Source organism: Engystomops pustulosus, chromosome 5 (assembly GCF_040894005.1).
Source record: "Engystomops pustulosus chromosome 5, aEngPut4.maternal, whole genome shotgun sequence".
Taxonomy (NCBI): domain Eukaryota; kingdom Metazoa; phylum Chordata; class Amphibia; order Anura; family Leptodactylidae; genus Engystomops; species Engystomops pustulosus.
The window spans coordinates 151,014,901-151,039,659 of NC_092415.1; the positions used below are offsets into that span (position 1 = coordinate 151,014,901).

Consider the following 24,759-nt stretch of genomic DNA (forward strand, 5'->3'; position numbering starts at 1 on the left):
TTTGGTCTCTGTGACAATTGGATTTAAAAAAATGTTGTATTGTCATCAGAACCAGGATTAACAATAAAGCTTAATTGCAAACACTTTTGATAACTGATATAAAGTACAGAAAGTTGCCAACATGCAGAGGTCTGTTAGTAACTAGGGGTCGCCTGTAAGTGAGGTGTTCTTAAGTAGGGGATTGCCTGTAAATATTTTTATGATTTTTTGGTAATTTCCTGCATATCCTGTGAGCAAATATTTGAGTTCTGTCAAAAAGGTGAAAATGAGCTTATGTGGCAAAAGGTTATATTCCTAGAACCTACAGGTATACAATGTTTGATCTTTTAAGTCAATGATTCACTTTGTACCTCCAACAGTTTGTTGTTATCCTTTTTAAGCTTTACTAGATAGTGGATTTTCTGTTGAGGATTCTGGTGTCCAAGAAGCTTTCCATTTTCTTCCACCAGGCATTCAACCTGCTTCCTCAACATTTCTGACTCCTGTTAAGAAGAATTTCATTTAAGTCATATACTGTAAAGGTTGATAAAGTAACATGTATTTTCTAATGTCAGTTTGATTTATAAAAAAAAAAAAAAGAGGGAGAAGGTATTGGTAAAAATATAGTGACAGTGATACTAGAGGCAGATATCCATAGTTTGAGAACAGCAGTAATATTTTTTAAGGACCATCTGGTCCTCTTACTGCTGGATTCCAAGAATTCTACTGAATGTGTAATTTGACTTATTCAAACTATTCTTCCAATTACCTGCAACATCTTCTCAGTCTCCTCATTTTTTGCTTCTAGTAGTGAACGGATTTTTTCTTTCTCCTGGAAGGTTTTCAGCTCTAAGGCTTGGGTTCGATCAATTTCGCTGTTCAGCTCTGTGATTGACTGCTCTCTATTTTTGAGCATGGCCTTTACTTCTTCTAACCTATGGAAATATACATTAGGCTGTAGAACACTTCTTAGCATGTTAATCCGGTAACAAATGTTTAAAAATCAAGCTTTATTTTTTTTTTTCAACTCAATTTAATGGGTTGCGCCATCCAGTGGACAAATATAATGATTGCAGGGATTCTCAGCTGTTACAGAGCGTGCAAGCAGTAGAATTGGGGAGAACACAAGTTCCCCTTATCTAGTCCATAGCACAGGGACTTCATGGTTTTGTCTTTGATGTATGACAATCTGGATGTCCCACAGGAATCAGTGGAGCACAACACAAGTCCAGAGCAGAAAAAGAGAACTTACAATTCAACAGACATATAGAGCCACTACAAACAGAGTGAACTTTTCAAGGGTTTATTTCTGTCAATATTGCTGGTAATGGCTTACAGCCAAGGAAAACCCAAAAGTCATTATCTCAGGCCAAACTGTTAAATAAAAAGTTTTGAGCACTAAAATGTTGGCCAAATATAAAGTAGAGTAAACGCACGCAACACTTGGTGGGGGTTCTTTTTGCATGAATGACTGCATCACTGTGGTGTGGCATGGAAGGATCAGCTGATGGTTCTGCAGAACTGTTATGGAAACCCAAGATGCTTTGATAGTAGACTTTAGCTTGTCTGCATTGCTGGGTCTGGTGTCTCATCTTCCTCTTGACAATGCTCCATAGATTCTCCATGGGTCAGGGGAGTTTGCTGATCAATCAAGCAATGTGAATCAACAACGCTGGAGTCGGTGCTTCAATAGCCACCACACACAGACATAGCAGGATATAGGCTATAAGTACCCATTCCATGCATCAAGCTACTCCTGACCAGTAACCAGGACATTTTAAAGACCTTCACACTTCTCTCTGCTGACAAGCTTTTTGGAGATGGAATTTTCATTTTCCAGCAGGATCTGGCACTTGTCCATACTGCCAAAAGTATCAATACCTGTTTTACTAACCACAGTATCACTGTGCTTCATTGGCCATGAAACTCACCTGACCTTAACACCACAGAGAATGTATGAGGTATTGTCAAGAGGTAGATGAGATACACCAGACTCAACAATGCAGATAAGCTGAAGGCTACTATCACACAACTTGGGCTTCAATTTTGCAGTGGCATCAGCTGATCCCTCCATGCCACACCGCATTGCTGCAGTTATTCATGCAAAAGGAGCCCTGACCAAGCATGCATTTACTGTTCATACTTCATTTGGCCAACATTTCTTTACAGTTAGGCTACATTCACACAATGTATGCCCGAGAGAAGCAGGTGATGAGCGCTGCTTCCATTGAAAGATAGGACATATCCGGCACAAGTGCGGCAGCCCATAGAAGTGTATGGGGGACGTATGTCGGCCCTATATACGTCCCCATGTGTTCGTGTAAATGTAGTTCGTATATAATATGCTAATGTTCTGAGACAATGACTTGTTTTTTTCTTGGCTATGAGCCATAATCAACATTAGCAGAAATCAACATTTGAAAAAATTCACTGTTTGTAATAATTCTATATAATATAACTCAAACCCATACAGGACTGCAAATGGGACACGTGAGGGTCAGGGTGGTTTCACATTTTATCTACATGTTGCCTCTATTTTGTCTGTGTGTCCGCACAAAAAAAAAAAAAAAATTAAGCTTTAATATTTGTTTGAAAACATAACACCTGGATTTCCATCCTCACCAGTGAAACAAAATGACCTATCCAATTTTGTTTTGCGGATATATAGACTTCTATTGTTTTCTGTGATCAGTGAACAATGGACTGCTTTAAATATTTTTCCACAGACAATGGATCATTGGGAAAAAAGCCAAAGTAAAAACACCAATAGAAATCAATGGTTCAGTGAGGCATCCGTAAAAATCACTGAACCACCAATGTGAAAACAAAGCCAATAATCCAATCAGACATTTTATTCCATGGATATGACAAAAGTTAGTAATGAAAAAAATCCCCAATGAGATCAATTTGTGACCACCTGGACCGGTCACAGCATGATAAATTCCTATATAAGCAGAAGCCATGCCGCTAGCATTATTCTTTTGCTGTACCCTTTCTACTGCTGTCCAAAATAACATCAATTTATATTTCCAATTAATAAGATTTAATTCTTTAACTTACTCCTTCTGCACCTTTAGTAGTTGCTCCATTGACTTTCCCTATTTAAAATAAAGGGTCAGATTAAAAACAAAACAAGAAATGAAAAGTGCTTCAAGGGTTTAGTTAGGCTTTAACTATTTTAAGGTTCCATCCTAGAAACATAAATCTAAAAATGCTGGTCTATTAAATAATGACCAACTAACCCCACAGGATCCCCACAGACTATAAGGACTCTGTTATATAGCGATTCTATTCTAGACAAATGACTTGTGCATGGAAACCACTCAAGCGTTTTTTTTCCACCTGCAATGTCCATAGACTACCATTTACTTGCAAGTTGTCAGTGTAAGACAATGAAGGCTGAAAATATATTGTTACAGAAAACAATTCTACATGCACCTGTTATCGCTCTGATGCGGTGTGGAGTCAATCTATCAGCCTGAATTCTAGATAATGTCAAAATTTGAAAATGTAAAATTAAAAAAAAAAAAAAAAATCATGATTTATTTTTTACCAAATAAACACAAAACGTATCATCCAAACATTACCACTCAAGTGAAGTAAAACATGTGACGAAAAAACAACCTCAAAATCAGTAAAAAAAAGTGCTCAAAAGTTATAACCATATAAAGTGACACATCTAAGAACACAAAAAAATATAAACTGGTTACATCCTGAAGGGGTTAAATAACAAGTTCTAAATGGAGCCGGTGATTCATATGTAAACAGAACCTTATTCTATTAAAACCAGAAAACCTGTTCTACTTATAAGTTACCCAAACTTCACTTTGCGGTGAAGGGATGATAAACTAGAACTAGTTTTGTCAATGTAGCAGATAATCCACCTCAACAGGAAAAACACACTACATACCTTTTCCATTCGCTCAGAAACTTCCTTTTCAATTTCTCTCTTTAGATCTATCATGTCAGATTTTTTATTCTCGTTGCTAGTGAGATGTAGAGGAAAGATAGTTGGATTAGGACTCTAAAACTTCATAATGGTGAGTAAAATACAGTTCGAGATGTAATATCCTGACAAAAACCCCACACTTCTGATAAATCCAATACTGACCCTTTATCCCTGTGTCAATTAGGACCACTTGAAGGATTGCAGGATTTTAATTTGGATACCTATGCTCAGGATAGGTTATTTATATTTGCATTGTTACTGCTACACCCACTGTACAATAGAGTGTGTGGGTGTAGCAGAAGTGTGTGTGATATAGCATCTTAGTCCACTTCCTATGAATGGGGATAGGATGCAGAAGGATCCCTTAATTAGAGGAGAGTGTATACTTTGTTTTTTTGATGGGGCCTTTGCTGTGGACATCTAATTATTAGTGAGGGGAGGCCACTGCTGGACATGTTATTAGTGAGGGGAGGCCACTGCTGGACATATTATTAGTGAACAGAGGCCGTTGCTGGACATGTTAGTAGTGAACAGAGGCCGTTGCTGGACCATGTTATTAGTTAGGGGAGGTCACTGCTGGACATGTTATTAGTTAGGGGAGGTCACTGCTGGACATGTTATTAGTTAGGGGAGGTCACTGCTGGACATGTTATTAGTTAGGGGAGGCTGCTAAACATTTTTATTAAAGAGTAGCAGCTGCATTTCCCAACTTATGCCTATACTTCAGGCCCAGTTTTTCCAGTTTTTTGTTGGAAAATTAGGTACCTCTGTAAGCTTATATACTTGCATATATGTGATATGTATATATTTTTTTCTCACAGTGAAAAGCTCAAAGACAAGGGGACATTATAGACATTACAGATGGGGTTACTATGGTAAAAGGGGTATTATAATGTTCTCTTTTCCGTAGCTGTCTTTTTATTAAAACATTGGGTCTGTAGTAAACGGCACATTATATGGGTGGCGTTAGGTATGGACTATTTGCGGGGCACACAATTTTATTATCCAGGTACCATAGTAAGAGGATTACCCAGCCTGGTCCCTAGATACAAAAAGGTTGGGGAACACTGCCTTATATGATACGTTGTGATGTTGATTAATAAGTAGATACAACAGCCACTTCAATTGGCTGTCTGGTAAGAGTGTGAGGTCTGTCTGAAGTTTGTGATTCATCTTAAATGTAGATGAATACCATTTTCTTTCTTTTTTTTTTTTTTGAAAAGTCAAATTTTTTTTTTATATTACTCCAACATCCTACTTCCCCTCCCCAAAATCTAAAGACCATGAATCCACAGTAGGCAGATCACACATAATGCTGAAACTGTATAGAGGCATAAAACCGGTAATTACTCACCGGTAATTGTGTTTCCTTGAACCACGACAGCACCCAACCAGAGAGAGGGATCCGCCCCCAGGGACAGGAAACCCAGACTTCAAATTCTGCGGTACGCCCCATCTCCTTCAGTGGATTACAGAGACTGTATGGGACTTAATGTTCTTGATTAATTCTGACCACCGTGTCATTCAGTATCACTTTCAATGAGAGAATCTCACACCTCTGTGACACACACACAACACTGAACACCCAAGTGTGAAAAAGAATTTACAAGGGAGGGAATAACCAGGGTGCTGTCGTGGTTCAAGGAAACACAATTACCGGTGAGTAATTACCGGTTTCCCCCTCTCACCACGACAGCACCCAACCAGAGAGAATAACATAGATGAAATCCTTAGGGAGGGATAACCGAAGAAAGAACCCTTCGCCCAAAGGAAAGTTCCTGTGCACCTGCTACATTTAGCCTATAGTGCCTATAGAAAGTATGTGGAGAAGACCAGGTGGCAGCCTGACAAATCTGATTAACGGACACCTCTCTAAATTCTGCCCATGAGGAAGAAACTGCTCTAGTGGAATGGGCTTTTAGACCTTCTGGTATCGGCTGACCGGCTGCTAAATAAGCGGAGCTAATGGCTTGCCTAATCCATCTAGCTATAACTACCGCTGAGGCCTTCTGCCCCCTATTCTTGCCACCAAAAAGAACAAAAAGACTATCAGATTTTCTCCAATCTTTAGTCCTATCCAAATATAGCTCAATGGCCCTTTTAACATCTAATTTGTTAAACTCCCTCTCCCTATCTGTAGAAGGGTTACTGCAGAAGGATGGGAGCCTGATCTCCTGGGATCTATGGAATCTAGAGACTACCTTTGGTAAAAAGGCCGGGTCTGTCATCAGAACTACTCTGTCATCCAAGATCTTGAGAAAAGGCGCTCTACATGACAGAGACGATATCTCTCCAACCCTACGGGCTGAAGTGATAGCTACCAAAAATACAACTTTAATGGTCAGCCATTTTAGTGAACAAGACTCCAGGGGCTCAAAAGGATCTCTTATCAGATAATTTAATACCAGAGTGAGGTCCCAGGGGGGCACCGTACATCTCCTAAAGGGGGTCATACGAGATGCCGCTTTTATGAACCGAGATATCCAGGGATGAGAGGCTAAAGGAGACTCAAACAGGGAGCTAAGGGCAGAGATCTGAACTTTAAGGGTGGCAGGTTTTAGGCCCTTATCTAATCCTGCTTGCAGGAAATCTAATATCTTAGCTATATTTGGATGAGCTAAGTCTATTTTATCTGGGGAACAAAAATCTGAGAATACTCTCCAGACCCTGAAATAGATTTTAGAGGTAACTACTTTTCTACTCTTCTGCAGGGTTGTAATTACCTTGTCCGAGAGGCCTTTTTCCCTCAAGATGCGCCTCTCAAATTCCAGGCCGTCAGATGGAGGTTCGTAATCTGCGGGTGGAATACTGGGCCCTGGGAGAGGAGATCGTGACTCTCTGGGAGGATCCAAGGGTCTGATATCGATAGCTCTTTCAATACTGAGAACCATGCCCTCCTGGGCCAGAAGGGGGCTATAAGAATAACTCTGGCTTGGTCTTGCCGTATCTTCTTCAGAACCCTTGGAAGAATAGACAGGGGTGGAAATGCATATGCTAGGCTGAAGTTCCACCTGATTGAGAAGGCATCCAGACTTAAAGATCGGTCTCTCGGGTCTAGGGAGCAGAAGAGCCTGACCTGTCTGTTCTTTCTTGTGGCGAATAAATCCACTTCTGGTTGACCCCAAAGCCTGGTTATCTTGGAGAACACCCTCCGATTCAGGGACCACTCTCCTTGACGTAAGAGATGACGGCTTAGGAAGTCTGCCTGCAGATTGTCCTTGCCCCTTATATGAACCGCCGATATTGATCTTAGATTGGCTTCCGCTAGTTCTAGAATCTGATGCGAGAGGTTCATTAAGGACCCGCTTCGGGTACCTCCCTGGCGATTCACGAACGCCACCGCTGTGACATTGTCCGAGGCAATCTTCAGGTCTGTCCCCCGAATCATCGGCAGAGCTTGTCTGATCGCCTGCAGGATGGCCTCTAGTTCTCTGTGATTTGAGGACTTTTTCCTGGATTCTTCGTTCCATGATCCCTGGAATAAGAGGCCCCTGACCTGGGCTCCCCAACCCGTAGAGCTTGCATCCGTAATCATGGATAGAGGGTTCTCCTCTCTCCAAGGCCGGCCTGCCTGGAGGTTCTCCTCTCTTAGCCACCATCTCAGGGAATCCAGGATCTGTTGAGGAAGTGTAATCCTCTGGTCCAAGGAGGACTGGTCCCCCCTCCAGTTCTCCAACATGAAGAGCTGTAAGGGCCTTGCGTGATACATCGCCCAAGACACCGCTGGGATTGCCGCTGTAAAGAGACCCAGAGTCCTCATAATGTCCCTTATGGTAGGGGATGGCTGTCTGTACAGCCTCTCCACCGAGGCTACTATCTTCACCACCTTGTCCTGAGGAAGGAAAGATCTCTGCTGAGTGGAATCTAATGTGATGCCGAGAAATATCTTTGATCTGGCCGGAGTGAGGGAGGACTTCTTCAGATTTACCATCCAGCCCAGGCGATGTAGGATCTTCATCACCACCTTTATTAAGATCTGCAACTCTTCTGCCGAACCTGCTATCAGCAGGAAGTCGTCCAGATATGGCACAAAGGTGCCCTGATATTTCCGTATGTAGGCTCCCACCTCCGATATTAGTTTTGTGAAAACTCTCGGTGCTATCGCCACTCCAAAGGGCAGAGCTCTGAATTGGAAGTGCTCTATCTTGCCGTCCATCCTCACCGCCACTCTCAGGAATCTCTGACTGTCCGGATGAATAGGGACGTGGTAATAAGCATCCGCTAAGTCTATGGAAGCCATAAAACAATCCTGAAAGAGCAGGTTTACGGTTGACTTTATCGATTCCATCTTGAACTTTTCCACTTTTAGGTAGCAGTTTAGTGGTTTTAAATTTATAATGGTCCGGAATGTTCCGTCTGGTTTCTTTATAAGGAACAGGGTTGAATAAAATCCTGTCCCTCGATCCTGCAGTGGCACCTGCCGTAGCACCTCCTTTTCCAATAGGGATCTTACTTCGGTCTCTAGAGCCTGTCTTTCTGCTCTTCCGGCCACTGAGGTTATCTTGAAACGCTGTGGGGGAGGGGATAGAAAAGGTAATTCTAGGCCATCTTGTATGATCCCCAAAATCCACTTGCTCCCTGAAATCTTGCTCCACTCCGCCTTGAACAGGGAGAGCCTTCCCCCCACAGGACCCCTGGCGTCATTGCTGACCGGGACGTTTACTGGAATCCTGAGGCCGGGAAAACATGAATCCCTTAGACCTCCTAGAGGGTCGCCACCCCTCCTTCTTGTCTCCGGATCTCTGAGGAGATCTAAATCGCCGTGAGGGGCGAAAAAACTTCCTCTCTTGAGGCCTTGTACTAGGAAAACCTCTCTTCCTGTCAGCTGCCTTTTCCAAGATGTTGTCTAGTGCAGACCCAAACAAGAATTCCCCTTCACAGGGAATACTACACAGATGACTTTTAGATGGGAGGTCACCTGTCCAGTTTTTCAGCCATAAGGCCCTTCTGGCAGAATTAGATAAGGCTACCGATCTTGCCGATAACCTTAAGGCGTCCACCGAGGCATCGGCTAAGAAGGCAGAGGCCTTCTGTGCAGTGGTAACCTCCGAGATGAGATGTGACCTGGATGCACCAGCCTTAATCTTCTCCTCCAGCTGGGAAAGCCAAACAAAAAGAGACCTAGAAACGCATGTAGCCGCGACATTGGGTTTGAATGCGCCCGCTGCTGCCTCCCAGGAACGCCTTAAGAAGCCATCTGCCTTCTTATCCATAGGATCTTTAAGCACACCTGAATCCTCAACTGGAAGCGCACTCTTTCTAGACACTTTAGACACGGCAACATCTACTTTTGGCGCCTTGTCCCAAATCTCTGTCTCCTTCTCAGGAAAGGGATACTTCCGCTTCATAGCTCTAGGGATAAAAACCTTCTTGTCTGCCTTGCGCCATTCTGCCTGGATAAGGGAGGAAATATTCTCATGGATAGGAAAAACCTTTCTCTTCTTTTCTCCTAGACCCTGGAACATAACGTCTGTTACAGAGCGTTCTTCTTTTTCATCTTCTAACTCCATAGTTGATCTTACTAATTTTACTAGATGATCAATATCCTCTATAGGAAACAGGGGTCTGCCTGACCTGTCCTCCTCCTCTGACTCAGATGATTCTCCCGAACTAGGGCCAGAATCTTCAAGTTGCCTGGAAGTGCCTGGGGAATTCTCTGACCTGAGGGATCTCCTTATTTCTTGCACAGAACTACGCACTTCCTGCTGGATTAGCATACGCATGGATTCAAACAAGGTCGACTGCTCTTGTGCTAACAGGCGCTGAACACACTGGTCACAGTTAGGTTTTAAATAAGAGTCAGGCAGATTATCTCCACAGATTCTACATGCATGATGCTTAGACTTTACAGTGGCTTTCCCCTTACGAGATTCTTCCCTCTAAAATAAGAATCACATAAGACATCATCAGAACCAGTTTAAAGGCATGGTAAGGCCACACTCACCAATCAGCGGACTATCCCCCTACTCAAACTTTACCGTAGCGGTGTCCACCGACTCTCTACCACCTTCATTAGAACTCATCTTATTCAGTGGTGAGGATACAGCTCCGTTTTCATCCACGACTGGAGCAACTCCTGTGGCTGGCTGTGGGTGCTAGAAACAACACACAGGACTCCTGTGTGGGATCTCCTTTTAAAATTACCGCGTCTGACGTCATCTCCCATGTGGACGCTGGGCGGCGCGTCACTTCCGGTCCTCACCGGAAGTGGAGCCGGCGCCATTTTGGGGAAGACCATCGCAGAGGAAGAGGCCAGCGCTCAGCCGCCCTTCCACACACACGCCTCCACTCCGGATCGGAGGCGTGCCGGAGTCCGCCCGCACCCACAGACTGCGCTGCACCTCGCAGCATTCACCTCTCCACCGCCGCCGAGTGACCACCCTCCGGTAAGCCTCGGCGGGGGACCTGTGCAGCCACCTGGGGGTACCTGGGACTCCCATTCCCCCCTTTCACCGCGACTCCTGAGCCTCACCGAGACTCACTGGATCCCCCGTCAGGGACAGGAAACCACTGAAGGAGATGGGGCGTACCGCAGAATTTGAAGTCTGGGTTTCCTGTCCCTGGGGGCGGATCCCTCTCTCTGGTTGGGTGCTGTCGTGGTGAGAGGGGGAAACATTATATTCAATAACTAAATATGATTATCAAAAATAAAAGTACCATATACACATGAGTATAAGCCGACCCAAGGTACCCAATTTTAACACAAAAATATGGGAAAGCCTATTGACTCAAGTACAAGCTGAGGGTGGGAAATGCATTGGTCACAGCCTCCCTTAGTATATAGCTGGCCAGCATCCTGCCCCCCCCCCCCCCTGTACATAACTAGCCGGCCGATATCCCCGAACCCCCCCCCCCTTGTACATAACTAGCCGGCCGATATCCCCGAATATATAGCCAGCCAGCCCCTACCCAGAGCATGCCAAGCTTATAAAAAACAAAAAAACAAAAAACAAGTAACTCTGTACATTTGCGAAGCCCCCTGCAGGTTCTCTTCTTGCTTCAGCTGCTGGGCTCCATCTTTGCGTCCTCAGAGTCATTGCCGTTGGCCGATGTCATTGTTTGTGCACCGCAAGGGGACCCGAAGATGGAGCCGAGCACCGGAAGCAAGAAGAGGACTTGCGGGGGGCTTTGGAAATGTACAGTGTTAATAGTTTTTTTTTTATTGACTCAAGTATAAGCAGATTTTTTTGTGCTGAAAATTTTGGTGCTGAAAAATTCAGCTTATGCTTAGGTCACCAGAATGAAAGTACATGGTGGCTAAAGCATAGGGTTGGGGAGAACCCAAACAAGGCTTTTCAGTCAATCATAGCTTACGATATTATGTGATGAAGGGGTGTTTCGGAAACAAAGATTTAATAACATATTACTTACGAAAGAGTATCTCCTTTTTTACTATTTTCCAGCTGAAGCTGTAAATCCTTGCATTGACCCTGCAGGTTCTGGATTTCAAGACGCAGATTTTCTGTTTCACACAACTGGGTCTGTAACAACAATAGTCATGATGGCAAATCAGAAGGCAACACCGCAGCTCACATAGGTGACAAGGACTTGCCTTCAGTCTGATAATTTCTTCATTCTTTGTCATTCGCTCCTCATTTAGCTCAGATACAAGTTGTTCCAAAACTGTAATTTTATTTGTAAGATGTGTCACCTCAGACTCAAATTGGTTTCCTATTGGAGTTTTAGGCGTCTACAAAAGAAAATACAGAATTTCAGAGAAATATAACATCTTTAACAAGAAAGTTAATAACCGGGTCTTTTACTGTTTCAGGTGACTTAATAATTGATAAGGTTATTTGGGACTGGAAACAAATCAACAGTTTTTGTTGCTCCTTTTCTGTCAAACACAGGTGTGGATACAGAAGATGTAGTCTTTTAAAAAAAAACATATTCTTGGTCTCTGCAAGGAAAAATAACTCAGTAAAAAAAAAAGACGAATGTGAAGGGTCAAATTAAAAGGAGCCCAGTACCAAGCATCCCAAGCCAACCATGGCTGCTGGAAGTAGGCAGTGGAAGGACACGGTTCGGTGCACTGCACCAAGTCTCTGGCATCAGTTCCCAAGTGCTTCAACAGAAACGGAGCTGCATACACCAGTATTGGCATTTGCACAGTAGGAGGGGGGGAAAACACTAAAGCAAAGCATTGATTTCCATTGTGCGTTAAGGACAAGGAAGTTTATCTCTGCTGTGGTTTAGGGTGCGGAACATTACTTTTGCAATGCAGGAGGTGGAGTTCCACCCCAGGAAAATAGCAGCTAAAAGCCTTGGCAGAGAACATCCGGCCAAAGGGCAATGCCACACGTGCCATTTTTGAACCGGTTTTTAATCATGCGTTTTCAGTCCGTTTTTAAAACGCATCCGTTTTTTTACTGCTTATCATGCTTTTGGCTGCTTTGAACCCGTATACCTATCAAGATCAACAGGTTCAAAGCAGCCAGTTGAGCAGTTAATGGTCAAAATCGGATGCGTTTTAAAACGCATGGTTTTTAAACAGACTGAAATTGAATGCTTTAAAACGGTCCAAAAATGGGATGTGTGGCATCACCCCAACTGTGTCTTGGCTGCAGCCTGGATGTCCGATGTGTATCACCTGTGTATTCACAGCTGTAAGGGTTTTTTTTCAGACATTACTGCACTACGCACGATAGCTTGTAGGAATCAACGGCGTGTAGGACTAACCGTTCTGTGGGCTGTTGCTCTATTAGACCTTCCGCAATTCCTTAGTAGTAGAAGGGAGTATATAGGGACCTTGAATCCCAATTACTACTGATCGCAGGTCAAGGTCGTCAGGTTCCTGACCTTTAGTGTGCATTCACATGTGGAGAGCTGACGCATATGTCTAAAACGCATGTGTTTTTATGTCACTGTGTTTTTCCAAGCATTTTACTTCATTGCTGACCTGTAAGCAACTGTGTGCCAATGTAAACACAGTTGATTACACTTACAGCAACGAAGAAAAACACTTTCAAAGCTATATATAAAGAATATGCATAGAAACATAAAAATGCATACATTTTAGACATGTGCCAGAACGCTACGCGTGAATGCGCCTTCAAGGGGTAACACTCAAGCTGTAAGGAGCAGCCATATACAACATCAATAATCAGCAGGCAAAATTTCAGAAATGATGAAACAAAATGATTTATGGAATAAAAATTGGGAGAATAAGAAAAGAAGAATAAAATTGCAGGCTAAAGATTACCTGAAGAAGCAGGCCAGGAGGACTCTTGTTGTTGAGCATTGGCTTTATTTCATCATCCCCGTTCATTTCCATTTCATTCTCTTGTTTCAACTTTTATCAAAAATATCAATAAAAACATAAGTAGACAAAATGTGTATGATTAATAGGAGGTGGAAAGTTTGAATAAAAAGTCTTAAACTACTCCAGATTTAGCACTCCGCATCAGATACTCTGATAAACCTGCTGCACGTGTATCACCCCCACAAGTAGCAGATTACCTGCAGATTTGCCGCATGACCTTTCTGTGCAGCAAATCCATAGGGTAATATTTTAGCAGTGTAGTGCATGGGATTTATGGTAGCAGAAGGCAGCTATGTACCTGGCTGGTTAGTTCTGCAATGATTTGCTCCTTTTTGAGCAGTTCTTCTTTATGCTCTATAAGCAAAGCCTCCTGCTTGTTAAAGGCTTCAGTTAACTTGCCAAGCTGTTCAGTCGCATGAATCAAGTCCTCGCATAAAAGCTCCCTCTGTTTAAAAGAAAGGCCAGCAATTTATCATCATGTATAGTTCAGTAAAAGCTCTTAAGCTATTATACGCATGGAAAAAGCATCACAAGCCGTGGACAAGTTAATATTTAACTTTGGAGAAATCCTAAGACGGATGCCCTCCTATTTAGAGATCCTTACCTCGATGTTATCAGCTGACCGCTTCCTTTCCAAGTTCTCATTCAGCTCCTCAATGAGTTTTTCTTGCTTTTCCAAAAGCGCTTTGCTTTCTTCTTTAGCAGATAACGCAGAACTGTATTTGCTCTAAACAAGTAACAGATCAAAAAGAGAATCTTTAATGGAAAAAACGATGGTTGTGGGTAACACAGAGTGAGTTGTCACAGACAGCGGCTCACATACTTTCAGGTCTTCCAGCTCTTGGGTAAGCACATCTACAGACTCCGTTTTGTGCATGACTGTTGTTCTCAATCCTTGTATTTGGTTCATAAGGTCAGCCATAATTTCCTTTCATTAAAATAGAAAATTATTATGAATCATTTTACAAACTACAATTCAACTAAGTATTTGTCTGTACTTTTTATACAGTGTTTTAAAAAGTAACTGACCCACATGAAACAGGAACGTACCCAAACTAATATCAATAAATGAACTGGCATGACAACAGAATGTATTATGATAAGTGCAGCTTATATCCAAGGGTTGTCCATTCTTAAAACATTTTTTCTTATTCACCAGATAGGAGATATCTTCTTGATCAGTGGTGGGACCCCCACGGAACAAAAGAAAGGGGGTCCATTGTATGCTAAAATGAATTGTACAGCTTGCCACACATGCATCTTGCTGCTCCATTTTCTCTATGGCACTGATGGAGATAGCCGAAGCACTACTTGGCTACTTCTGTCAGCGTATTACAAAGTGAATGGAGCAGCATGTTTGACCTATCCTGTCACTCCATTAATTTGTGGTACAACAGACCCAATTGTCATAGTCCGTACAGGACCCTTTCACTGGCACCCCTCCACCTATCAGCAAGTTAATTCCATATCCTGTGGACAACCCCTTTAGAACAGGATTTGTGGGTTATTCAGGTTAGAAGCTATCCAACAGAGGTGTCCAATCTGTGGTCTAGCAGCTGGAAGGACCACTCCAGATAACTGGTGGGGGTCCCAGCAGTCAGACCCCAGAGTTCTAGCATTTATTACATCTGTAATGAACAGGCAATAAATTGTTATTTCAATCAAAAATATTATATTTAATTTTGTAGAAACAAGATAACAGCGACAAACTCGAGACCACAAATTCAATTTTGTTATAAAGTCTAAACCATTCCATATTCAAATGTTACCTATTAAGAATAAATATATAACATATGCTTTATGAGGTTCTCAGTCCAAATGTATAGAATTTGGAAAAGTGTAACTTCAAGCCCTCCTGCCTCTTCTGGGATGCGGTTACACAGTGCGGTTTTGGTCTGTTCTTGGTGCATTTTTAAATGGAGTGAAAAACCATGTGTTTTTGCATGTTTACCATGTGTTTGGCAGGTTTCAATGTTTTTTTTCATTTATGGAAGTGTAAGCAGCTGTAAAAAATGTTATATAGGATTCAAACCAGCTTAAAAAAAAATGAGAACTCAAGTAAACCTCAATTCATCTTTATCAGGACAGACAAACCAATTAAGATTTTGTTGAATTGAGCTGCACACTGTTATTGCCATCATTGCTGTTATTGAACAGACAGAAAGGCAGGTGTAAATATTTCCAAAACAGTAGTGCTACAATATACCTTATCCGAAGAACATTTTTTCTCCAGTTCATGGATGGTTTCTCTTGAGGAGGTTATTCCAAGTTGTAATGTTTGAATCTTTGAAATCTAAAATTGGCAAAATATGGTTTCATTAACGCAGTAATAAAGACTATTGGTAAACTACATCACATTTCCTCTTTATAGACTTAAAAACCCCAAAACAGAAAAGACTGCCCAAGAGGCAAACTTTGGCAGGAGTTGGATCCACGGGTGTGGGCATGAGCCCATAGAAGTAAATGGTGCTGTGTGAAAGCGAAACACTGCCCCCATTTCAGTGTGAGGGGACCGTACACTTTATAATGTTTATACCTGAGATTCACATGAGGTGAGGAGATCAGAGCACTGCTTCTTCAGATGTACATTCTCCTCCAGAACCTTCACAAGCTCTCTGAAGAATACAATCAATCATTGATCATTATATTACAGTGAAGATTACTTGTATCTTTTTGGTAGTGTGTCACATACTTTGATTGGTTCTCCTTATCCTCCTCCAGCTGACATTTCAGGTTTTTCCTGTGCTCCTTTTCAGTTTCTAAAAGCTCCAGTAGATTCTGTTAAATTAAAAAAAATGGCGTTTACCTTGGCACAGACAATTTGAGCTAAGCCGCAAGGATTCATGTTTTTGTACTGTTCTTGCAGAAAAAGCAGTTGTGTAAAGGCTCCTTCTTGAAGCCATATGTAGCGCTCCCATCATTAGGAATTTATTGATTTCATCTTTTACTTAACCATCAAGATCTCAAGAAAACAAAATCTAAGATATCCCTTAAAATTTTAGGAGATTTCTGTGTAATTTATACACACAATATTTATTTGAAAAAAATCAACCACTTGCCAAAAGTGTTTTTTTTACTCACCAATCATTGGATCCGTGCTGATCATGGATCTTATCTTCATTAGTTCCAGGAGAGCCCGGTGGCAGAGATGAGCTTTGGCGCTCCCGAATTACAAAAATATGCACGAACTAGCGAAGATAAGATCCATGATCACCACAGATCTAACGATTGGCGAGTGAGCTCACCTAAAAGCCACTTTCAGCAAGTGGTTGATTTTCTTTAATGCTTTCCCACTGGGGCTGGAAAGACCAATTGGAAGCGTCCACCATATGAAAAGCCTTATAGAACCAAGATGAATGAAAGAAGGAAGATATATTACACTAAGCTCAGCTTTCAGCATTTCATTTTCCATCTTGCTTTCAGAAAGCTCCTGTTTTAGTTGGTCAATCTCAAACTTCATCACTTCTTCCAGGTTATCATATGCATCTTGCAGTGATCTCTTCTCCTCCAGCAAAGTCTCGTGTTCCAGCCTAATGGTTAAGAAACAAATCTTATAAAGCACATGGAAAGCTGCAAATGCTTAAAATCATGTTTTTGCCCATGTTAAAGAACACATCTGCAAAGAATAAGGGGCACCAGGGGCATTTTCTACCCATTGCAGATGTGATAACATTGCGTTTTACATAATTATGATCTAAACACAATGTTGATGCATTAGTAATGTGACGTAAACGCATGTTGATGCAACAAGTGAACACAGTTTAAAAAAAAAACCCACCTACCCTTTAAAAGCTATTACCCACAAAACCAATTCTCTAGCCAATACCTGACATTATCCAGTTGCAGCTGGACATTTATGTGTCGGTCGGACAATTGGCTCATTTCTTTCTCTTGTTTTTCTTTGAACAAGCTGTATTCCATCTTCACTGCACGAAGTTCTCGGTCTGCAGACTGGAGAACAACCCGGAGGTCATGAACTTCACTCTTTAATACTAAAGAAATGAAATATTGAGACTATTAAGAACACATAATTAACACCTATGAAAACCTGAACTACACAACAACTTACCTTCCTCATTTGTCTTAAAGTCTTGCTGCTGTTTCTCAAAAACCTTAATAAGCTCAAGATGTTCCTGCTGCTTTGTGTTCCAGGCGCCTCGTTCAGAAGTGAAGAGCTGTTAGGATAATTTTTGAACAAAAAAAACCCCCAGGTGAATATCACCAATAAATATAATTAAATATGTTAAAATTAGACTTGAGGGCAAATCCCTTAGGCTGGTGCCACACGGAGCGCTTTGTCTGCGCTTGCAAACGCAGACAAAGTTGCGCCCACCAGGGCGGGCCTCGGCCCGATCGCATCGACGTTTCTATGGTCGGTGTTTTGCGTTAATTTAACGCAAAACACCGGCGGCTCGTTCCCGATCGCAGGCGTCTCCGCAGACAAAGCACTACGTGTGGCACCAGCCTTAATACTAAAATTTCTCCTTTTTTCAAAGTTCTAAATGTTCTGCTTTCCAGGCAGATAGTGATACCACCAAAGTAGCTAAATAACAAACATTTCCCAAACGTCTTCTTTATGTTTGCATGGTGTTTGTTTACACGTTTTCATTTTTCATGGATCTTATAAGGCTTAGAATTTTAGGTGTGATTTTTCACATTTTCATGATAAATCACCCCAAATCTTACATTTGAGGCACCTGCTGAGTTTTCAACTGACTTTGATAGGCCTAAATAATAGTAAAGCCCTTTACATTACCTTAGCATAGAAACTACATCCCCCAACCTATTTAAAACAACAACTTTTAATAAGTTTTTTTTTTAACCCTTTAGATATTTAATAGGGGTAATAAAACGAAGGTTTGATTTTGAAAGATTTTGATGCATTTTGACCTCAAATTACACATTTACCATTGAATAAATGCCAAAAAGCTCTGCAAACACCAGATACCCAATGCAAGCATCACATTCTGCAAGCTATACAATTTTATATTTTTTTTATGTATGAAGGCTTATTTTTTGCAAAATGAGATTCACTTTTCACATTTGGGGGCATCTATGGCTTATTGATGAAATGAGATTAACTCTTAATGGAAAAAAAAAATCAATTCCGATTTAAGATTTTTAGCTTTTATTTTAATTTTTTCACCGTACTATAAAAATAGCATTATCAATATTTTATGGGTCACTACGATTACACTTTCGGTTGACACAGCTGGTTGAGGGCTTATATTTTGTTAGAAAACTTGTTCTTTTCAGTTGTCCCCTTTTGGGGCACGTAATGTTTTTTGATCACTCTTTAGAACATTTTTTTTGTGAAGAAATTTTAAGAAAACACTTTTTTAGTGTTTTTTTTACCCAGTCATTCACCATAAAGTTCCAATTTTGCTTTCGATTCATTGTACAGTTCGTTACAGATGTGGCAAAACCAAATATGTGGGGGTGTTTTTTGAAAAAAAAATAATATACTAGGTATGTCTATGGAAGGTAGGTTTTTTGAAGACTAACTTTATTTCATTAAAATTTTTGAAAAAAATGGTTTTTACCTTTTTTCACTTTTTCAAACTTGAACAAGCAATCAGAGCAACACATTTAATGGAGTCCAGTGTAACGTAACAGAGTGAGCATGTGTCAGCTTGGTTGTAAGGGGTTTATCATGCACGTTACAGGAGAGCGGCAGCTGTCATATATTACTATACAAATCGCTAAGTTAATGTGAAGCCACTGAGCTATACCACAAGGACAGACACACTACCTCTTGCATCTGTGCAGAATGATGTTCTACTTTATTTAGTTGTTGTTGTAGCTTCAGGTTTTTGCTTTCTTCTTCGTCCAACTTTGCTTGTAAAGTTGTAACTTGTTCCTGCAAAGAACATCAAAATAATGTAAATATCAAATCTGCCAAAAAAAAAAAAAAACGGGGCAGGGGCTGGCTGTATACTGGGGGGGCATGTGACCAATGCATACCACCATCGGCTTATACTCAAGTCAATAGGTTTTCCCAGTTATTTGTGTAAAATTACGGGCCTGGGTTTATACTTGGGTCGACTTATACTCTAGTATATACGTTAAATGATACTGCATAACAAATTCATGGAAAATCTGCAGTATATCTCCAGCACTATAGGCAATCAGAGCATGTATTCACTGTGGTATATAATGGACCACTAAATGTTTGTATTCTACTATTGAATATAAATTGTCTGCCTGAATCAAATACTGTGAATAAAAAATGATTGAAGATTTACTCAAATTTATTAAAATGTGGCCATAGCAAAGCCTGCATGCTGCTGAACTAGACTAGTCAGTACTTTAATCTAAAAGCTAGCCTAGGAGTTTAGGGAAATGTGCCTACGAACAAGGCTTTGAGTTGGGAACGCTGCTAGGTAGGACTAGTCTCTGCCCACACACAAGGGCTATGAGATGTGTGTAGGCAGAGACTAGTCCTACCTGGCAGCGTTCCCATCTCATAGCCCTTGTGTGTAGGCAGAGACTAGTCCTACCTAGAAGCCTTCCCAAAGGCTATGAGATGGGAAGGCTCCCAGGTAGGACTAGTCTCTGCCCACACACAAGGGCTATGAGATAGGAAGCTGCTAGGTAGGACTAGTCTCTGCCCACACACAAGGGCTATGAGATAGGAAGCTGCTAGGTAGGACTAGTCTCTGCCCACACACAAGGGCTATGAGATGGGAACGCTGCCAGGTAGGACTAGTCTCTGACTTGCAGGAGTCCAAAGCACCTCTGAGGAATCCCCCCACAGAAAAAACAGGGGTTGAGGAATTGCATAAGGTATATTATTCCTGCTGAACATTCACACCATACAAGAGGTACAGAAGGAAATAGGTGGACCATATGTCAGTACTTCTCTATGCTAGACACAGCTCAGTGAGTTCAAAGCACTACAGAACTTGAAGAAACTATATAAAGATTATTATTTATAACAAGATAGGGGAACTAGTACGCTGAGGTGGAAAATAGGAGCAAATAGCTCCACTCAGCAGATGCATATATACCCCCCTCCATGCTGATCAGAAGACAATATATACATTTAATTAGAAGCTTGTGGATCTAGAGAACTCACGCCATCTGCTGGTATACAGCGGTTACTGCAACCTTTCATTAGGGAAGGTAGGAAAAAAACTCCCCCTGCTAAACAACCACAATATTACCACTTAAAATAATTTAACCAGCAGGGTCCATCTTGGAGCACCTGACCAACAAGTTATGATAGGGTAAACACAATTTTAAAGATGTATTGCTTTAAAATAGCGCTGAGCGTGGCGCAACTCTGTGCTGGAAAAATACCCACAGAAAGCGCTTTAAGTGCCACCTCTGGCACCCATGCCATAGGTTCACCACCACTGCCCTAGGGATCATATATGTAAAAGTTAGGCACCGTTACTAAAGAAAAGTTGGGGCATGCAGAAAAGCACCAAGTGTGAAGCTCAGATTATAAAAATTCATTGATGATCAAATGACTCAACAATGACCAATAGTAAAGGTTCAAAATAGATAGATTTAAGGGAGATTGGGGAAAATTATAAAAGAATATAGTAGGCAAGTTCAACATTTTAAGAGAAAAAAAAAAAATAAACTTACTGCTGCACACATTAATAGGCTTAAAAAAATTCCACAAACCTGCACAATCCTGAGCTCTTCAGCAATAGCTTCATAGGCTTGTTCACTCATTTCCGGAGGGATGGGTTCATTGATTATATTTTCCAGATCATCCCTTGACTTGGGTGTATCCATCAAGTCAGAGGGCAAGGATTCGGGGCTGAGACGAGGCACAAGTCGAGACCTCAAGTTGTAGGCCCGTGTAGGTGTTGTCATGTTCTAATTGCAGGTGACAAACAAAAAACAGAACAATAACACAATATAAGATTATAAATGTGTATAAAATATCTGCAATGTAAATTTTGGAAAGCAATTTTTCTTTCTTTTCTTTACTTAGCTATTGGACACCCATAAAGTGCAGGAAAACTTTGACAACCTGAGTCCTCCAACTAAAAGTTGGAAAAGATTTACATGGGGATCAATAAAATTGGTAAACAGCTGCGTTTGGAGTTCTAGGATTTAGGTAACAGATTTGGTCTTGAGCTACATCTCCATCTAATACAACCAGAGTACAGTGTCAGACACTTCTCAAGGTTTCCAAATCCTGCCACCATTTGTATAGATATCACATTAAGTTGAAATCATAGGAAAAGGTCATACTTCATACTATAGTAACCAATACCTTATATTTTCTCCAAGTGCTAGATCTTACACAGATAATATTCCCTTCACGTGTCTTATAAGACCATGGAAGCAGCAAGAACTCAGCAGAAAAGCATGGAAATGGACTCCAGTACTGCTGGCATTACATTATCTAGATTTCACTATGGGGGGGAATGATTGATTCCAGTGGTAAGCTAACCACTTTTACACATTGCGTTGCTTTTCACGTTCATGGTATTCCACGGATGCCTCTCAAAGTCATTGATCTGACTGGGTGTTTTCAGATGTGTTGTCCGTAGAAAAAAATTATGAAACCTATTTATTTCATTGATGTGGATAACGGAAGGCAATAGGAGTCTTTGGGTCCGTAAAAAAAAGAAACACCATTTTGTTCACTAATGAGGCTGAGAAACCAGGGGTGACGATTTCAAAGGAATTTTAAACCTTCAGTTTTTTTTTTTTAAACGGACGCGGAAACAAAATGGAAGAAAACCGTGGACAAAACCGCAACTGATGCGCAATGGGAGGATGAGCACCATAGTCATAGCACCGTGCCCACAACATATCAGCTTGGCAGGGGTCCAATTCGGAAATTTAAGTAGCAGGATTAGTGTAAAAAATTTTTAAAATTAATACCTTTATTGTCTCCACATGCATTTTGTTTAGCTGGGACACTTCATTCCTCTTATGAGCCTTGAAGGCATCCAAAATATTTTCTAGATGGCTGTTGGTTTTGTATAAAGATTGGATTTCTGACTCCAGTTCAACTTCCTTCTTCCTAAATGGAAACACAAATACAATGAGATTTTTATTCGTGATGTTGCAAGGGCTCAGCTATCATTTGTAAGAGTGCGCATCGGTGACATATTAGACATTAATTGCCAGAGTGATGCTAACCAATCAGTGCCTAGTATAAGGGTGTTCAGTATTCTTGCAATAATTTCCTTTCTGGAAATTTTTCCATCTTCTATACTGATAAACATATAAATGTTTCTGCGGTACCTTCATTGGTGTAAAGAAAGGGGAGCGCACAAAATTATAAACTAAAAAAACCTCCCAATAACTATAACAAGTAAAATAAAGGTCCTGGCTTGTTACAGCGATCAGCAGTGGTTACAGGCAATGTATCCTATTTGCAGGTAGGTTCTTAAAATATATTAACTAACTTTGTCAGCTCTTTGAATTCTTCATATTCTTGCTTTGCCGTGGCCAGTTCACTTTGAAGTTGCAACACTTTCTCCTTTAACTTTTCAGTAGATGCCACGTTGCTATCAGACGCTACGGTCGCTGAATGCAGAAGTCGAACTGGTGGAAAAAAGTATATACAAATAAAAACTTATTTTAAAAAGTGGTCAAGGAAAGATTTATTCATTAATAAAGCCTATGTCTACATTGTACAGAGCCTGTTCAAGCGCTACATACAGTAGGTTTTTCCACTATTTTTATACAGACAACCTATCCTTATCATAGGTTATCAATATCACATTGGTGGAGGTTGAACTCTTTCCATCCTGACTAAGCAGCTAATTAAAGGGGTAAGGAAATGTACTTCTGATCAAGCTCAGCAGCTCTTTCCAAGGATAATACTACACACCTCACTATTTCACTTTAAAAGAAACTGTCACAAGCATTTACCCCATCAAACCAAAAGACCCCTAAGGTATGACCTTTCTAGAATTCATTCTTATGTGATATCTCACCCATTTACCTATAGCTAAAGTCATGTAAAAAAATAAAACAGTCATATTTGCCTGAAACGAGTCAAGTTTAGGGGCTGAAAGAGGAATGTCTCTTCAGACCCCCATATCTTTGGTTCTATAGTATCTAGAAACATGCTATATTAAATATAAGAGTCTCATCTTTCAGATTGCATCAGGAGAATGGCTCAGTGGTCTGCAGAACCAGACATGCAGTACAAGTGGTGGATAAAAATCCAATTCTAGTTCTGTAGGTGACAGAGCTGAAAGAAGGTATTCTTATTTTTAATGAGACCTGTTTCCAAGTTCTATAGAACAGAAGATAGTGTCTGAAGTGACCCTCCCCTGCAGCATCTGAACTTGACTCATCTCATGCAAATATGACTAGTCTTCTCTCATTTTTAAATGACTTTGGGGAGGTTTTTAATAGGTAAACAGGTTAGCTTTCAGATAAAAGAGTGAATTCCAGAAAGGACATTTCATACCCTACCCGAGAGGGGCTAGTAGTTTAACAGGGTAAAACCTGGGGACAGGTTCCCTTTAAATTGGCGAGAGTTTAAGTACCACTCACATTTATAACTGACTGTACAGAGCTGTGCCTCTTCTGAAACCCAGATATATGGTTTCCAAAAAATCATTCTGTATTTGCAATATTCTCTGTAATATGAAAGGTATTCTACCTCCATTTTTCTTGACAGCTGAAGAAGCCTCCAGGAAAGCTCTCTCAAGATCTGCAGTCATTTGATTGTTAATTTCTTGAGCTCTTTTTACAGACTGAAGGGACCGCAGACTTTTGATCTCTTCCCTGAGACCATGGTTCTCAAGTGCATACTTTGCTACACGTGGGTGGTGCTCAACCTGAATTTTTTGTAACAAGAAAAAGAAAACATTAGAAAACAAATCTAAAAAGGAAACCTCACAGCTCCATTTACTGCGTAGTGGACAAACCAAGTACGTAATTACATATGAGCTTCCTTTTGCCATAAAGCTTAAGTGTATCTGTTCAACTGCTCATCTGGGGGGATTCTGAGGCTTAACCTTCCCAATCGAATATTGAGTACCTGATATATCATCAATAAATTTAACTCTGAAATCCATTTTAAATGTTGAAAACAGAATTTTTTTGTATACTACAGGGCGATTTAATGGAAGACCACCCAGTTTCTTTTTGACATGTGCGAGATTTCCCAAAACCAGCCATAAACATGTATGGGAAAATGTGCAAATAATTAAGAAAGAAGATTTGTACGTTGTGTATTTGAACATGCATAATCTATTTGTCCTAAAGGAGGTGTTTATTAGAAGCATATTCCCCTTGTCCTACCAAGATATTTTGGAAGCCAATGACTTAACCAGTACCTGTTCCTTTAAAACAAGCAACTCCTCTTTTAATTCCGCCAGGAGGTCCTCGTTTTCATTATTTGAAAATGAATCTCGACCTACTTTGTGTGCCTTCTCAAGTCGAGCAATGTGATCCTCTCTGAATTTCACAATCATTTTGTTGGACTGGATAAACTTCTCTTTTTTGTTACAGAGGTCTTCAAGTTGGGCCACTTTTTGTAAAAGAACCTGTGGAGCATTTTAAATTAGTAAATAGAATATATTTCTTTACTGAAAAATAGGAACATATTGAAACAGCGCTGTGTACCATTGGG

The 24,759-nt window shown here is 40.9% G+C and overlaps 1 protein-coding gene and 1 long non-coding RNA gene across 3 annotated transcripts in view; one reads left to right on the forward strand and one right to left on the reverse strand.

Moving 5' to 3' along the window:
* LOC140133343 (uncharacterized) overlaps window positions 1-24,759 on the forward strand; it is a 47,854-nt gene that overhangs the window by 9,693 nt on the left and 13,402 nt on the right. The gene's annotated exons all lie outside the window — the stretch shown is intronic.
* KIF15 (kinesin family member 15) overlaps window positions 1-24,759 on the reverse strand; it is a 51,170-nt gene that overhangs the window by 3,127 nt on the left and 23,284 nt on the right. For both annotated transcript variants that reach the window (XM_072153416.1, XM_072153415.1), the window contains 22 exons: window positions 24,464-24,673; window positions 23,785-23,962; window positions 22,574-22,712; window positions 22,044-22,185; window positions 20,826-21,023; window positions 18,943-19,050; window positions 17,260-17,365; window positions 17,017-17,182; window positions 16,570-16,720; window positions 15,883-15,968; window positions 15,727-15,805; window positions 15,397-15,483; window positions 14,014-14,118; window positions 13,795-13,917; window positions 13,489-13,635; window positions 13,131-13,220; window positions 11,481-11,618; window positions 11,300-11,409; window positions 3,890-3,965; window positions 3,040-3,077; window positions 749-914; window positions 351-482 (listed from right to left, as the gene is read on the reverse strand). In XM_072153416.1, coding sequence (XP_072009517.1) covers window positions 351-482; window positions 749-914; window positions 3,040-3,077; window positions 3,890-3,965; window positions 11,300-11,409; window positions 11,481-11,618; window positions 13,131-13,220; window positions 13,489-13,635; window positions 13,795-13,917; window positions 14,014-14,118; window positions 15,397-15,483; window positions 15,727-15,805; window positions 15,883-15,968; window positions 16,570-16,720; window positions 17,017-17,182; window positions 17,260-17,365; window positions 18,943-19,050; window positions 20,826-21,023; window positions 22,044-22,185; window positions 22,574-22,712; window positions 23,785-23,962; window positions 24,464-24,673 — 2,775 coding nt within the window. The remainder of the gene's footprint in view (window positions 1-350; window positions 483-748; window positions 915-3,039; window positions 3,078-3,889; window positions 3,966-11,299; window positions 11,410-11,480; window positions 11,619-13,130; window positions 13,221-13,488; window positions 13,636-13,794; window positions 13,918-14,013; window positions 14,119-15,396; window positions 15,484-15,726; window positions 15,806-15,882; window positions 15,969-16,569; window positions 16,721-17,016; window positions 17,183-17,259; window positions 17,366-18,942; window positions 19,051-20,825; window positions 21,024-22,043; window positions 22,186-22,573; window positions 22,713-23,784; window positions 23,963-24,463; window positions 24,674-24,759) is intronic.